This window comes from Aspergillus foveolatus (assembly GCF_047715535.1).
Source record: "Aspergillus foveolatus strain CBS 279.81 unplaced genomic scaffold BDW70scaffold_130, whole genome shotgun sequence".
NCBI lineage: Eukaryota > Fungi > Ascomycota > Eurotiomycetes > Eurotiales > Aspergillaceae > Aspergillus > Aspergillus foveolatus.
The window spans coordinates 14946-30606 of record NW_027396194.1 but is presented as its reverse complement, the minus strand read 5'-3'; the positions used below and the strand labels follow the sequence as shown (position 1 = coordinate 30606).

Genomic DNA, 15661 nt, shown 5'->3' with positions numbered 1-15661 from the left:
TGATATCCGATATCATTACACCCGTGATCTGACCAGCCAAGGTATTATACAGATCAAGCAGATCCCTACCGCCGAAATGGTTGCAGATGGCTGTACGAAACATCTAGGATCTGAAGCTCACTCTCATTTCATTCATTTACTAGGCCTCTGCCATCAACATTAATATATCATGTATTTAGACCTGCTCATGATGCCTATCTCGCTCGAGGGGGGGTGTCGGGGCATACTGCCCTCTGGTACCGCCTGCCCCTGGGGTCGAGCTCGCTTAGTCATCATTCAGTAAGCTAGATATAGATAGGCGGCCATGTCGGCCATCCAATAATGACAATTGTCCATCCCTTTCCACAGTTTAAAGGAATCAGGTGCGGCCCAGTGTAGGCTCTGGTGTAGGCTCAGGCATATAACGAGCCTAAAGGCAATCATTGTAAATACCGAGACAGTACTAGCGTACGCGCGTCGTATTACTCAGTAGTTGACGGTAGATTACCAGCCACAAACTGCCGGAGAATAACAGTATCGTTACCTACCATACGGACAGAGGCTGCTGGGATGCTGACAATGAATGTATTGGGAAAATATACCGCTAAGCTAAAAAGCGCCATGACTACCAGAATACTCTTAGACAGTCATAATTCCAGGTTGACAAAATGTCTCGCTGTGCTCAGTAGGCGGCCTCTTTCTGGCAACAGAAATGGAGTTACTACCTATATAATGCTTCCCTTATCCTCCTTATATGTAGCCTTTTTGTGCATATTGAGTTATTGAATACTTATTATACGTAACTCGCTCAGTCCTATTGGCGCATATCTCTGGCCAAGTCGATACTGAAAGTACGGAGTTGGACATGGCATTAATCGCAGTATGGTATAGAATATAGGAAAGCTCACACGTGACAGCACATCGATCTCTCTAGAAAGGCCGCTAAGACAGATGTTCAGCCCCCAAGCAAGATAATCCCAATCGCACCAATACAAATTCCCGATACCCATTGACGGAGTCTGGGGAACCGAGACCCCGACTCGGTGCCGATCCACCCGGCGACTTAGTTGTGTATTAAAGAAGAGCTGGCGTCAGCCCACGCTTCTCCCTGACTTTCAACCTTGCCTCGAACCAGCGACCATTCGACAACGCCTGCACTACACTGCACTGCGGATCGCATTTCTTAGCTTGAAAAGATGGCCCTCTTAACAACTCTGGGGCTCACTCTCGGGCTCACCTCCACGCCCCCGGGACTAACAGTCCCCAACCTAGGCCCAGCGGCACTGGCGTTCAACTTCATTTTCGCCTACGGGCTGCTCTCCAGTCGCACTCTCAAGCAATACTACGGGATCGACCACAACGTTTCGCCGCGTGAGGACATCGCCAAGTACGGCGACGCCGCGGTGCAGTCCGGCAAGATCTCGCAAAAGACACTGGACATAATCAAGCGCAACGACAGCGCGCATGCCAACGCGGTCGAGAACTACGCGCTTCTGGTTGGAGCGGTCACGATGGCGACGGTGGCGGGAGTTGAGAGGGTCAGTATCAACCGGGCGGTTGTGTTGTACACGCTTGCGAGGACGGCGTATGCGGTTGTCTATATCACTATTGATACTCCAAAGTTGTCGCAGCTCAGAGGAGTGTGCTGGTGGGTGGGCAATTTATGCTGCTTGAATCTGCTGAGGAAGGCAGCCTCGTTGTTGGGGGCGGAGTAGGGAGATGTCTGCCATATGTAGGTAGAACGGCGAGTCAGCCTTGGGTCAAATGATCTCTCGCTTGGAGAATCCACCAAGGGATGTTTCAGTATAGAAAGAAGAGGGAAAGGGGTGGAAGGGGGTGGAAGGGGGAAAGGATCTGGGTTTTTCCTGCTCGGTATACATATGTCATCACTTTAATTTCCTTCAAATTACACTTCTCTTACTTGGGCTTGCCAAATTCTCAAAAGGTCGCTTTCAGAATAGCCTCTGTGACCACTGGCTGGTCGAGCTGGATTTGGCGCTGTTCAATCAGCCTCGTGATATTCGGGACGAAGCATTTCGACAACCGGTCAGAGACACTTTAATGCAGGGTACGACCTCAAATACTCTTAGAAAAAGGAGTTGTAAATGGCAGCTGCATGTTAGACAGAGAGAGCATACAAGAAAAGCTATGGATGAGGTAGTACCTTCTTCCTGCATCGATTATTCCCTCTGAGCCTACCGTGCTCTGCTGTTTCCTACTTACTCAGGCCTCCATTGCTTCGAAGCCGCGCTCGAACCTGTCACTCCATAGGTACGGACTTGAATTCTCTACTCCGATTGTGGATCTGCGTCTTACATCCGACTCGATCTGGCGGCCCGCGAGCATGCGCATAATGACCCATAGCATGGCAAAGCTCGTCTTCGCCTTCTTCCTGGCGGATCTGGTTGCCGTGCTCCTTCAACCAGGCACATTCAAAATCATAATGTGCCTGACCAGCTGCCTTGCAATGGTCATCGCACCAGATCACATCTTGGAAACAGTTGTTCGAACAACGAACACATATGGCCGAGTCGCGCGGTACCCGCCGACGACAGTGCAGAGTGCTGCAGATAAGCGCATTATTGCTTGCAGGCGGAACAGCCGGGACGAGTGTGTAGGGTGCGTCAGCCATAATCACCGTCCCTGCCGGTACAGGCTCAGTAACGCGCACCAGTCTCCCCTTCTGCGGATCCTAAGCCTGAATTACCGAGGGATGAATATACGTGTCCGCATGCCGCTGTCACTTTGGTGCCGTAATTGGCGAGCTCTCGTAGCTCTGCTTGCACAGCCCTGCCCTGCGAAGAAGCCCCTCCATCTCGTGCATATCACACAGTTGTACCGCATAGAACAGGTCCAGGTGCACCGTGGGGCCCTGGAGATCGATCACAATCTCCCGGCTCGCAAGACGACGGCCATCGGCAGACAGCTCTCTCTTGCGGAGCACGACGAGCTGTTTCCCACGGGCTTTCGGGTCGGACAGGAAATGAGTATCAGGGTCAAGCCATTCCCATCGGCTTGACGTGGAGTTCTCGCGCATCCAACCTCCGTCAACACAGTCGAGCACGAAGACGCCCCCCGGTTTCAGGACTCGGTACGTCTCACGCAGCACCTGCAAATCGTCCTCATAGGACCCATGGCCGAACGAATTGCCCAACAGAATTACCAGGTCGTACTCCCCATCTTGGGCGGGGATTTGGCGCTCGTCTCCTACTTGGAACTGGGTGTTGCAGCTGCGAGCCTCCTCTGCGTCTTGGGTTTCTTGTGCCCGCTTCTGCGCAACGCTTATCAGTACTCGCTGTGATCGACCCCCGTAAATTGAACGGATGGGAGTCGCTTTGCTAGATTGATTGTGTGCCGGCCCTTCCGCAACATAGGTCTAGCACTTGCAATTGTGACGAGGTGGCAAGGCGAGGGTTGACGAGCAAATTCCGCACGCGGGGAATCTGGAGTAAGACTTGACATTCAGCCTCTGTGATGGCGGGATCCTCGACACAGTCTCCGTCTGTCCGGAGGTAGACATAGCTGTATGCTTACTTCCACCAGTCTGGCTTGATGTGTGGGAAGAGGGAGGGGACCTGCCCCAGGACCTTAGTAGCCATATTTTCAGTAGAGAAGATTGGTGGTCACTGAGACGGGTTCCAGCCGGCATGGCCATATATAAGAGACTGCCTTATGTAGTGTAACATTGTTGTTGCTATATGCCACGCAATCATAGGCAAAAGACTCCTTGCGCAGGACTTTATAGGGAAATGCACTGCTCAAGAGTTTTAAATGAAACCGCCGACTGCAGAAATTACGCCAGAGTACGCATTGCTTTAACGTAAATCATCGGTCATCCGATCACCATGGTTAACCAGACCGATCTGCATTCCATGCATAGCCCTTTTAAACCTCATTTCTCAACAAGCATGGACCAAGATACTGTATAAATAATTAATGGCCATCAAGGACAGGCAATCAATGCAGCCTTTAGCCATAATTGTCTGTAAACTTATTTGTCCAGCTATTTGCACCTATGTTGATTCTCCAGGCACGTGGGGCCCGTATGTAAGGCTATCCCTTTATATTATAGGTCTTTAAAGACGATGTACAGGGAATAGCCCAACAGATTGAGTGGTTGCTTATGATGGCATGGGAGTTTAGCTTGAGCTGCCACAAGGTCCTCACGACTGGACGCACAAATGCTACAACGCGCAATACCACGGTAATCAGCCGGACCGATGTCAATCAGCAGCCAGGCGCTATTTCTGGCACCGGCAGAACGGAGAAAACTTGGATTCACTGAAGAATACCAACGATTCATCCTGCCACGTGCGAATGCTGGCCAATTACCACCCAGACTAAAAGCGACTAATTTCAGATGGCGGTACATAGTCGTTGCCCCATGGGGCTGTTTCGAGGCGGGAATGTATAAATACGGTGTCATCAGATGGTTCAGATTCTCAGAGCACACTGGGTGGTTGAAAGAAATGAGATTGATAGATGTATTCCAAGATCATATCCGCCGCTCTCCTTGCCACGACCTACACCCTCGCCTTTGCGAAACCAACAGTCTATCTTATCCGACATGGCGAGAAGCCCGATGATGGAAGCACTGGGCTCAGCGCGCAGGACGAAGATCGAGCGCAGTGTCTCCGACAGGTCTTTGGTGTGTCGTCGGGCTATAACATTGGGTACATCATGGCCATGACGCCCAAGAATAGTATGCACGCAGCTCTGTTCTCAGATTAGCTGGATCTGACTTGCCCAGATGGAAAACGCAACAGGCCCTACCTAACCGTTTTTCCTTTGGCGGAAGACTTGGGTCTAGAAGTCGACATCTCGTGTGACCGTGATGACCTAGAGTGTGTCAAGGATGTCGTGGATAACTTTGATGGAGACGGGAACGTTCTTATCTGCTGGGAGCACGACGCACTGATGGATATCGTCGAGGAGTTGGGAGATGATGATGCGCCTGAGTATCCGGATGATAGGTAAGTCCCTGTATGCCTAGCAGAAGGGGATGCTCATCGGCCTGGTACGACCTGATATGGACCGATCCTTTTCCGTATGACGAGATCACCGCGGAAACAAGCGAGGAGTGTCCGGGGTAGGATTAGATCGTTCCCGACTCTGATACGCGGCACTATAGATTGCCCTTGTCTGTTGATGCTCCGCGCGCAATTGGAAAAATGATTCGATACCTCTGAATAGAGTATGTAGAAGTCAATTCAAATGCAGTAGATAGACTATAATCCCCGCGAAATGCTCGAGCTGTTGTGGACTGACTCTTAGCAAACGTAGAGGAGGGAGATGCTACTCGGGCAAGAACTAGGGACAGGCCCATGGCTCAAGTCGTTGACCCAATTAGGGTCCACCGGGCATGCTGTAGGTGCGCGGAGGAAACGAATAAAAATTGAGCTGACTCTGTGAAGTGCTTGAATCCATGCACATCTCCATGTCTTGCGAGCCTTGATCAGCTAGCGGCATCTTTGCTCCTGTGTAGATATGGCCGTTTAGTCAACAGAGTACTTTAATGACCCAACTTTCCCCCAGCTGAGTGCCGGTGGTGACACTCTTGTGATTCAGGACAGTGAGCACCCACTCGACGTCAGAGAAGTCGCTGCGAGTGATATACTCGAGGAAGAAATCAACCCGGTACACAACTGGGAGCTGCAGCCAAGTCACATATGCCTGTACTGTAAGCTCCCAACCTAGCAGTGCTGCCTAGACTCGCCCTGCAGGCTCTGTTAAGGCACCCGACTCGTGGGTGTTATCTCAAAAAATTTGCGACTTCGCGAGACAAGATACAGGGCTGTCGAGACTCTCCCGGCCTCAACGCAGTTGTTCCGCTGGTGATCTCGCACTGCCAACGCCCAACCACTGTCTCAGTGTAGGGAGCTTCCACATCTAAGGAAAGACATTTTGCCTCTGTTTGTTGTACTGATGAGATGGTGAGTCGAATTCCGTTTCCGCGCTGCTGTAGGTATGTATTCACAGGCGGTTTTCTGCCTTTATTGTTGCCCTTGTCCTTGCCCTTACCCTAGGTTGGCTTTTACCGGAACAGCAGAGCAAGCCCAAGTTCAGTCAACTTCATTACATGATCAACATTCTAGCTGAATGTTGGATCTATGAAATAGACTCTTGTCATCTCCCTCAGGATCTCCAATCCCAGAGTCTAGCGAGTTCTCCAGATGCTGCAGTTGCTCTTAGTGGCCGAGATCTGGAGCGGGGAGAATCCATATTAGAGAATTCATTATTCACACCATTCGCTTGAATGATTGAATACTGGACCACTGGGTTATTAACGAATTTCTGCACTCTGACCTGTTCTGCATTGATGAAGGTCCACTGAGACAGTATATCGCTTACCCCAGGTCCAACGACTGGCAGCCACCTTAGACTGTAAAGTACAGTGGAAGCGATTTGCACAATTTCTCAGCAATATTGGCAAATACGGTTGGAGTATTTCTTGTCATTCATCATCGCGGAAAAGATAAGGCTACTCCAACTGAAAGAGAAATGAAAAATACGGCGCGAGCTGTCACCATCCCGAGCTCCAATGTCGTGATGTCAACCCCATCGACCATTTTTGCCATGTGCAGCGCACCTTCAACACCAGACATCGCATCACATCATGGGATTCCCCGCTCTGATCCATTATTTGCTGTTGATAAATAGAGAGGGCCCGAGGGATAAACAGCTGCAGCAATCTCCAGCTCTTAAACAAGATGGCGGCAGTCGAAATCAAGACACCGGTAGTCACCCAGACCGCGCTTCCGATCCACGTACACGATCCAGCTCAAGTCCCAGCTTCGATTCCGGCTGCGTCAACCGAGACTAACAGTAAAAATACAACCAGACCAGCATTCCAGATCGAAGAACACCCTATTGACCAGGTCCGGCCGATCAAGGTCGGGGTGATCGGTGGCGGGTTGTCAGGCATCACGGCAGGCATTCTACTCCCTGTAAAGCTGCCGGGGCTGGATCTACGGATCTATGATAAAAATGCGGACCTGGTATAATTCTCTCCGTGAATATGAAGGATCGCTATACTGATTCACTGTCTAAGGGTGGGACCTGGTTTGAGAATACATATCCTGGTGTGAGGTGCGATATCCCAGCGCACGTCTACCAGTCGAATTTCGAGCCAAACACCAAGTGGACGGAGGAGTTTGCACAAGGGCACGAGATCAGAGAGTACTGGCAGGGTGTTGCGCGCAAATACAATGTCTACCAGTACGTTCGGGCGCAGCATAGAGTCGAACGGGCCGAGTGGTTTGGCGACAAGGGCAAGTGGAAGGTCACTGTAAGCGATTTGAAAGAGGACAGGGTATGTCGCAAACACCTTGTTGTACATGCCGGTCTTGATATTGACAGTGCCAGGTATACGAAGAAGAACTCGACATCCTCCTGAATGCCATCGGCCACTTCAACGCCTGGAAACTCCCCGATTACACGGGCATCAACACCTTCAAAGGCCCCCTCTTCCATTCGTCCAACTGGGACCACTCTGTAAACCTCAAGGGCAAGCGCGTGGCCCTGATTGGGAACGGCGCATCAGGGCTGCAAGTGCTCCCCTCCATCCAGCCCATCGCCGCCCATGTCGACCACTACGCGCGCAACCGCACCTGGATCGCCGACTCGTTCGGATCCGTGGGCGTACGGCGCCTCGAGCCTAATATCATCCCGCAGGAGCAGATCGACTCCTTCAACGACCCAGACACGTACCTGAAGTACCGCAAGTCCATCGAGCAGGGCTATTTCAGTCGGTTTGGAGCGATCTTCCGCAACTCGCCCATCAACGTCAACCTGCGCGAGACATGGACCAAGCTCATGCTCTCGCGGATCAAAGACAAGCCAGATCTGGCGGATAAGATCATCCCAGACTTCCCGCCCAACTGCCGCCGTCCCACTCCGGGGCCGGGGTATCTGGAAGCACTGACGAAGGATAACGTCGAGTACATCCAGACGCACATCTCCCACTTCACAGAGACCGGCATCGTCGCGAAAGACGGCGTCGAACGGCCCGTTGACGTGGTGATCTGCTCTACCGGCGCAAACGTCGATCACTGCCCGCCCTTCAGCATCATAGCCAACGGCCTCGATCTGAAGACAGCCTGGAGACACGACGGTCACTTTGGGTTTCCATATAACTATCTCGGCGTCGCGACGCCGGGGTTCCCGAACCTCCTCTGGATTGGCGGCCCCAATGCCACCGGCCACGGCGGCAGCGTGCCCAATAGCATCGAGAACCAGATCGTCTATACCGCGAAGATCATCCGTAAGTTCCGATCGCAAGGGATCAAATCGTTTGCGCCGTCAAAAGCGGCCACCGACGATTTTATCGAGTACGGCGACAATTTCTTCCCGCGCACTGTCTGGACAGAGAACTGCTCCTCCTGGTATAATGGTGGACGACCGGGAGCAAGGATCCACGGCCTGTTTCCCGCCAGCGCGGCGAGTCTGAATTACATCCGTCGCGACCCGAGATGGGAGGACTTTGAGTATGAGTATACTAATCCCAGTGGGAACCGATTTTCCTGGATCGGGAATGGCTGGACGAGGAGAGAGATGGAGGAGGCGGAGGATCTGACGCCGCACCTGAAGAAGCCCCAGGATATTGACTTGAGGACGTATCTAGAGACGTGGGTAGATGTCTAGTGGGTGTTTATTGTACATATGCAGACTATAAACATATAAGAAGTGAGCAATAAATTAGCCATAACCAGCCGGCTGTATTATGTGCTCTCAATACCCGAGCACAGGACCTGCATTCATCCTTGTATTGTTTTAGATAGGCTCTAATTATAGAGAGATCCTCATATGAATCCACTGCAATCAAGATATTCAGCGTGCGATTTCTGCTGCTCATCCACTGCAAAACAGAGCTCGATACCTACATTCCTTCTTCGATATAGCCTCGACCATACCCGCATCGAACTTCGTACAAACTGGGAGACGTTGCCGGCCGACCCAGATAATCACTGCGATTTCGCAGCGAAAGAGTGAAAGTCAACGATACCAATAACAACCCCAACCGGCATCACGTTCACCACGTTCGCCATCCTGGGTATTCTCCAATACGATCAGCTTCACTGAAAGATATCGAGTACATGCCCCACCGGTGCTCGGAACGAGGGGCAATGGCGACATTGTTGGGTCGATTGCGTCAGTGCTGATGACTGCTTAGCCGGGAGCTGTGCCGAATATTTGGCACGGACAAGTTGTGACGGCCATCTTGACGCTGCGTTTCGGGGCGTATATAAAACTAAATATAGGTTTAGGTGGCTCTTGTTACTTCTGTTTGGAGATTTTGTCCTGTTCTTGCCATATACTTTGATGATACGAGTAGTTGCTATGACCCGGCCAAAGTATATGCATAGATAGCTCTTCGGCTTTACGGAAACCAATAATACTTTAACAGTATAGGAAGTATACTCAATTCTAGCCAACGCCTTCTATGTATATCATAACCAATGCCAAAATTGTATTTAACCAAGATCATAACGCATCATCAACCGTAAATGCACCGTCTAGTCTAAACTCATCACGATCCTCTTCCCACTCGCATCTCCCCGTTTGAGCATCTCCAACGCCTCATTGACCCCCTCTAGACCCCCCTCTGCCCTAATGATCTCAGGCAATTCCAGCGACCCGGACTCGATCAGTCTCTCGAGCCAGGAAACCATCGCCCCTCCAACTTCAGGACTGGAATGGAAGAGCTTGATTGGAACGGTGTGGTATCTGATCCGCTCATCGCGGTCGGTACCAGACGGTAGGCCCGTCAGCCCGAGTAGATGCGCGTGGGATCCATCCTCGCTGATACTCGGGTCCAGTGTTGATTGCAGCAATGTGGCCGTTTCTTTCCCGACAATGTCAATGGCGTACCGGAGTTTACCTCCTGTCACACCGCGTATAATCTCGACAGCGCGGGAGGTATTGTGTCGGTCAACTAGGATGTCTGCCCCTGCAGCGTGAAGCTTTTTGCCGTGGCGCGCAATGTCGGCGACTGCGATGGTCCTGAGTCCTGCCAGTCGTGCGAGTTGAATTGTTATCAGGCCGGTTGTTGTTGAGGCTGGAATGGATACCGTTAGCTGGGCCCATGCAGATACTGTTTGAAGACATACCACCCCAGATAGCGATCCACTCCCCCCTTCGGGGCCTCTCAATAGTATCCCTAGAGGCAAAACACTCGTCCCGGATATCGAGAGGTATCGACTCCTTTTCCACTCTGCTCAGAACGTCCGGGAGATTTGGGCCAGGGCACCGCTGGATCCCGCCAAAGTCCACACCCAGTGAGACACCCAGTGCCAGGACCGACGCCACAAACGCAACACCCACTGATGCAGCGGCGTGCGTATGTCTTGGTGAAGGGATTCTTGCAGCATTGTAGTGGGTTGCAATGGCGTATTCCTGGAACGCGGCCTTGCGGATATCACGGTAGTCGGTCGAGGGGACGAGGACGAGATCGCCTTTGCGGAGGCGTGAGCCTTCCGTCTGGTCTGAAGCCTCGACTACGACGCCCGCCAAGTCGCGTCCGTTCACCCAGGGGAAAGAGGGAAGGCCGAAATTGTAGGCTCTGCACAGAGTTAGGAACTGGACTAGGGTTTGTAGTTGCCCGAGGTAGAACAGGAGCCGCGGGGCGGCAGGGGACGTACGGGCCCTTCCAGTCAACGGGGTTCAGACCGATAGCGATCACTTTAATCAGGATCTCGTCTTTGTGCAGGATCGCTGGCACGGCATGGTCGGTCACCAGGGCGTAGGGCTGCTGAGCGGCGTGGACGAGTAGCGCTCGCTGGGTTAAACTTGGCGTCTTCGCGGGCTGACTCTGGGGAGGATGGGTCTGTGTCTGGGGTTGTATGGATGTTCGACTCGATACATTCTCTCGCTGCTCGATGGTGATCTTTTCATATTCATAGACTGCTGGACGCTTGCAGTCTAGTGTCGCCGTGAGTGTTGTTATTGTCGTCATGGTGGTTCCCGAATGGTGGTTCCCGCAAGATACGTGGCTGCTGCTGCTGGGGATGGGAAGGGAAGTAGAATGTGATAATAAGAAATAGAACTATTTACAATATGAACTACAAGTTCAGAGGGCAATGAGCCAAGGGCTATGCTCTGGATCTAATCTTGCGTGCTCTGTGCTCTCCATCTAATCTGGCCGGCCATCGGAGATATGGAGCGCATCTCTCGCACGAGAGCGTAACATATAGTCGGCTGGCTGACTCCAAGGTGGAAACTTTGGTTTGTAATTTTGCAATCGCTCCGTCAGCCAGAAAGCAGGGATAGCCTGGGCACTCGCAATTGTGGTGTGCTATCACGAAAGAACATTGCCAATCGCGGGGTTGGATTGCGTGATGAAGGGGCAACCAAACTGGAGCTGGGGAGCATGATGAGGGATGCCTCGGCGATCATGGGCCCCAGAGGAGTATTGTAAGTATTATTTGCATTTTCTGGGATCAAAAAGGTTTAATAATGGGCTTGTTATGAGAAAAGAGACGCGTCTTTAGCGGGTGTTGCTTTCCCTGCTGCTGTCGTTGTACGGTACAACCGACCAGGGCATATCATCCATCGACTGGCCCTTAGCATAAGATCTGGATTTGACAGCTCAGTCACACATGTCCGTCGCTGCTGACACCAAGGCTGATTGCAAATGTGACCCAAATGACGTGCCGGATGTTTTCAACACCAGCATTTCTAAGCGCCCCTTGCGGGCAACCCTACCTCAATACGTAAACACAAGTAATATCGCCGTGAACTAGACCTCATCGTTTCTACAACCATAGCTATGGAGGCAGAAACTCAACCGCTGCTCCAGGCACCATATGAATGCCGTGCAGAGAGTGGTACCGAACCGAGCTCTGGCCGCGACGGCCTTCCCACCGCGACGCCAGGCAAATACCTCAGCTGGACAAGCGCATACATCCTCGTAGTCTCACGGGTCATCGGCAGCGGCATCTTCGCGACCCCGGGCTCGATCGTGAAGTCGTCAGGCAGTATCGGGCTCTCACTTTTGCTCTGGGCCGCCGGCACCGTTCTTGCGGCATGTGGAATGGCCATATCGATGGAGTACGGGTGCATGCTGCCTCGTTCGGGCGGCGACAAGGTATACCTCGAGTATACGTACCCTAAACCTAGATACCTGGCGTCTACGCTCGTTGCTGTGCAGGCCATCCTCCTGGGATTTACGGCAAGCAACTGCATCATCTTTGCAAAGTACACGGTCTTCGCGTTCGGCGGCGAACCCACAGAGCTCACTCATAAGCTCTTTGCGACAGGTCTGCTGACCCTCATCACTATTGTACACGGCCGATTCCGCCAGACGGGCATCTGGATCCAGAACGTGCTGGGATGGCTGAAGATCTTCCTGATCTCGTCGATCTCCCTGACGGGGATCTGGGTCATCCTCCTCCGGCCGACTGGGATTGAGAGCGGTGCTGGCGCTGCGTCTGCGGCAACGGATCCGGGCTTGATGAGCTGGGATACCCTTTGGGAGGGCTCGAACTGGAGCTGGAATCTCCTTTCGACCTCGCTCTTCAAGGTCCTCTACTCGTATGCCGGCCTGAATAATGTCAATAACGTGCTCAGCGAAGTGAGCGATCCTATCCGCACACTCAAGACGGTTTGTCCGGCCGCACTCTTGACTTCGGCGGCGCTGTATTTGCTGGCAAACCTCTCGTATTTCCTCGTTGTTCCGCTGAACGAGATCAAGCAGAGTGGAGAGCTTGTTGCGGCCCTGCTGTTCGATCGTCTGTTCGGTCCGCGTGTAGGAGGAACGCTGTTCCCTCTCGCCATCGCCGTCTCTGCGGCAGGAAATGTCATGGTCGTCACATTTGCGCTGGTACGTCTTATCTCACTTTGATTTTCTTTTTTTACCTCCAACTACAGTCCTAAAGAAAGGGGGAACAGGCCCGAGTCAACCAAGAGATCGCTCGGCAGGGCTTCCTCCCTTGGGGTGACCTCCTCTCCTCGTCGAAACCATTCGGCACCCCTCTCTGGGGCTTGATAGTGCACTACATCCCGTCAATCCTGGTCATAACCATCCCACCGCAAGGTGACATCTACAACTTCATCCTAGACGTCGAGGGCTACCCCGGTACGATCTTCAGCCTCGCCATCACTGTCGGCCTGCTGATTCTGCGGTATCGCGAGCCGTACCTGGTCCGTCCATTCAAAGCGTGGTTACCCGCTGTTTGGCTACGGATCGTTGTGTGCTTGGCCCTCCTGGTTGCACCTTTTATCCCCCCTCCAGGGCGCATGGGTGATGTGGAGTTTTTCTATGCGACGTATGCCGTTGTCGGGACGGGAGTGTATGTCCATTCATCTTCTGCCTCATTCTTCCTCGCAGGTTCCGAAGTGATGCTGACTGATCATGCAGGATTGTGTTTGGGGTGCTTTACTGGTACGTGTGGACAGTCTTGCTTCCCAGATGGGGTGGGTATAAACTCGAGGAGGAGGAGAAGGTGCTAGACGATGGGTCAGCTGTTACAAGATTGGTAAAGGTTTGAGCATCTATAGAAATTCCTGCTACGTTTCATAGGCGTAAACCACTTTACTATGGGTCATGAATGTTTCCAAACCTAGAGCTACTATTGAACAGACTTATAGCATCACCGATTTTGGTATATATTATATATTAATTTCATCAATTTGTCCATACAGAGATCGCTTCAAAAGCACGACCTTGCTGCAGCAGAGTAGTCCAGACATTAGTAATCAGCTGCTGACAGCCAGGTTAAGCTAGCTCACCCCTGCTTATTCACAGCTAAAATGCCTTGGAAATATAACGTCGTTGATTAGAAATCAGACAAACCCCAACTGCATCCTGTATATGCAACGGTATACAGCTTGATTTTTGATCACGCACCACAGGATGGAAGCTATCCAATAGTCTCGTTTTCAATTTATCAGCATACTGCCAGGCGCCTGTCACATTGATGATTGCGTGCTGGTCTGACAAATTGGCATTGCGCATTGTCTGACCCCTCATCCGGGGACATATAATATAACCCCGTCACTCAGCACACTGACCTTCGTCCCCAGATCTCAGAGATTCCAATTCTCCATACCAGTTCAATACTAAGACTCATTTAGATACTTTCAATCTTCACACTAGCAGTCTGCTAGACTTGAGACAGTTTATATCTAAGCTTAAATGGCGTCCGCATCCGTCCTTCCCACCCAGGCCAACGACCCAGCTCCCCTCACTATCCCGTCTATCCCAACACAGTCTTCTCAACCGCACCATGTCCACACCACGCTGAACTTCTTTAAAGACCAAGAGGACGGCTCCGGTCCGACGCCTAACTACGTCGGCGATGTCGAGAGCTACAGGAAGCAACCCACCGAAACTATCCCCGTCACAATTACCGACGTCAGTGGCCACGAGCTCGACTACACGCTTGACGGGAATGGGTTCCAGTTCTACTATCACAAGAGCGCCGAAAAGGACTTTGTGGACGATGAGCAGATCAAGCGCGTGTACTATCCGGAGACGGAGCAGCTCTTGAAAGATGCGTAAGTACCATCAGCGCTTCCCTTACATCCAGCGGCACACTGACGTGTGATGTGTGTCTGTACAGGACTGGCGCATCGAAAGTGTTCATATTTGACCACACCATCCGCCGTCAAGCCAACGACAGCCGCGCGGGCACTGTCCAGCTCCGCGGCCCCGTGCAAAGAGTGCACATCGACCAGTCGTACATCGCGTCCAAGAACCGCGTGACATACCATCTTCCTGATGAAGCGGAGCGCCTTCTCAAAGGCCGCTACCAGATCATAAACGTCTGGCGGCCTATAAAGACAATCCTCAAGGACCCGTTGGCAGTTGCAGACGCCCACACCGTGCCCGATTCAGACCTCGTCCCGATCAAGCTGATCTACCCGGACCGTGAAGGTGAGACGTACGGTGTTCGTCCTAACCCGGATACCAAGTGGTATTATCGGTACGGACAGACGCCGGATCTAGTTACCTTGATCAAGTGCTTTGATTCCAAGACGGATGGGCGGGCTAGACGTGTGCCGCACAGTGCATTCGTTAACCCAGAGACTGTGAACGAGTCACCTAGAGAGAGTATCGAGGTGCGGGCGTTGGTATTTCATGAGAATGATACTGAGTAAGCTTCCCTATATGTTTTGAACATTCAAGGCTGGACAGATAAGGCCTTGGAACGAGTTGCGTATAATGAATTGTTTTACAGTGTTTTACTTGCTATCTACATACAGATTGATATAACAACCTTGTAATGAATGTGTTTATGGGAGATAAAAAATCTGGGCTCAGATCTAGAACACAAGCCACAAAAAGGCCGCGTATTTTTCACTTAAATTTAACTTGGCATAAACCTTTTAGCAGGCCTAAAACATCTCCAACTTTACAGCAAGAGAGAGGCTAAAATGCCGTGCGAGCACGTCACCCTAAGCCGGGAATGCAACATCGCCAACCACCAGGAGCCATGAGCGCCGAGTGGAGAGACAAACCTCCGACGTAAAGGTTTTGGCTTTTGATCTAAACCGGAGGTCTGGTAGCTATCGGTAGAATACCGACTGTCATACCTCGCTGCCATCTGCCACGTGGGGGATATTTAACGTCTCCGAGCTGCCTGCATCGAGATCGAGGGCCTTGTCTAGTCTGAGCTGGGATTGTTCTCACCCACCAACGACAGTATTTTGCAAACTACAACATTACCCTATAATCAGTCAA

General features: G+C 51.8%; 7 protein-coding genes across 7 annotated transcripts; 4 read left to right on the top strand and 3 right to left on the bottom strand.

Annotated features, from left to right (window-relative positions):
- The first annotated feature begins 1025 nt into the window (after positions 1-1025).
- BDW70DRAFT_145244 (MAPEG family protein) lies at positions 1026-1820 on the top strand. The gene has a single exon (XM_073738399.1). The coding sequence runs from the start codon at positions 1176-1178 to the stop codon at positions 1692-1694; it is 519 nt and encodes a 172-aa protein (XP_073591018.1). The 5' UTR covers positions 1026-1175; the 3' UTR covers positions 1695-1820.
- Positions 1821-1918: 98 nt separating this feature from the next.
- Positions 1919-2159, bottom strand: BDW70DRAFT_145243 (uncharacterized protein; the record flags this gene model as incomplete). Its single annotated transcript, XM_073738398.1, has 1 exon — positions 1919-2159. The coding sequence occupies one exon, from the start codon at positions 2154-2156 to the stop codon at positions 1986-1988; it is 171 nt and encodes a 56-aa protein (XP_073591017.1). The 3' UTR covers positions 1919-1985.
- Positions 2160-2719: 560 nt separating this feature from the next.
- On the bottom strand, positions 2720-3578 carry BDW70DRAFT_164723 (class I SAM-dependent methyltransferase; the record flags this gene model as incomplete). Its single annotated transcript, XM_073741536.1, has 3 exons — positions 2720-3250; positions 3301-3433; positions 3514-3578. The coding sequence occupies 3 exons, from the start codon at positions 3576-3578 to the stop codon at positions 2720-2722; spliced, it is 729 nt and encodes a 242-aa protein (XP_073591016.1).
- Positions 3579-4461: 883 nt separating this feature from the next.
- On the top strand, positions 4462-5072 carry BDW70DRAFT_154385 (putative phosphoglycerate mutase family protein; the record flags this gene model as incomplete). The annotated part of the gene is made up of 3 exons (XM_073739838.1): positions 4462-4681; positions 4730-4937; positions 4976-5072. 3 exons carry the CDS (start codon positions 4462-4464, stop codon positions 5070-5072), a joined length of 525 nt encoding a protein of 174 aa, XP_073591015.1.
- Positions 5073-6689: 1617 nt separating this feature from the next.
- On the top strand, positions 6690-8622 carry BDW70DRAFT_164721 (flavin-containing monooxygenase; the record flags this gene model as incomplete). Its single annotated transcript, XM_073741535.1, has 3 exons — positions 6690-6977; positions 7031-7291; positions 7345-8622. The coding sequence occupies 3 exons, from the start codon at positions 6690-6692 to the stop codon at positions 8620-8622; spliced, it is 1827 nt and encodes a 608-aa protein (XP_073591014.1).
- An 872-nt stretch (positions 8623-9494) lies between these two features.
- On the bottom strand, positions 9495-10933 carry BDW70DRAFT_154383 (zinc-binding alcohol dehydrogenase family protein; the record flags this gene model as incomplete). Its single annotated transcript, XM_073739837.1, has 3 exons — positions 9495-9988; positions 10089-10540; positions 10620-10933. The coding sequence occupies 3 exons, from the start codon at positions 10931-10933 to the stop codon at positions 9495-9497; spliced, it is 1260 nt and encodes a 419-aa protein (XP_073591013.1).
- A 643-nt stretch (positions 10934-11576) lies between these two features.
- Positions 11577-15078, top strand: BDW70DRAFT_166525 (amino acid permease-domain-containing protein; the record flags this gene model as incomplete). The annotated part of the gene is made up of 6 exons (XM_073742006.1): positions 11577-11700; positions 11799-12799; positions 12868-13268; positions 13337-13421; positions 14189-14475; positions 14541-15078. 6 exons carry the CDS (start codon positions 11577-11579, stop codon positions 15076-15078), a joined length of 2436 nt encoding a protein of 811 aa, XP_073591012.1.
- Between the last annotated feature and the right edge of the window lie 583 nt (positions 15079-15661).

Coding starts and splice junctions, on each gene's coding strand:
- BDW70DRAFT_145244 (XM_073738399.1), top strand. CDS start 1,176: ATGGCCCTCTTAACAACTCTGGGGCTCACTCTCGGGCTCACCTCCACG.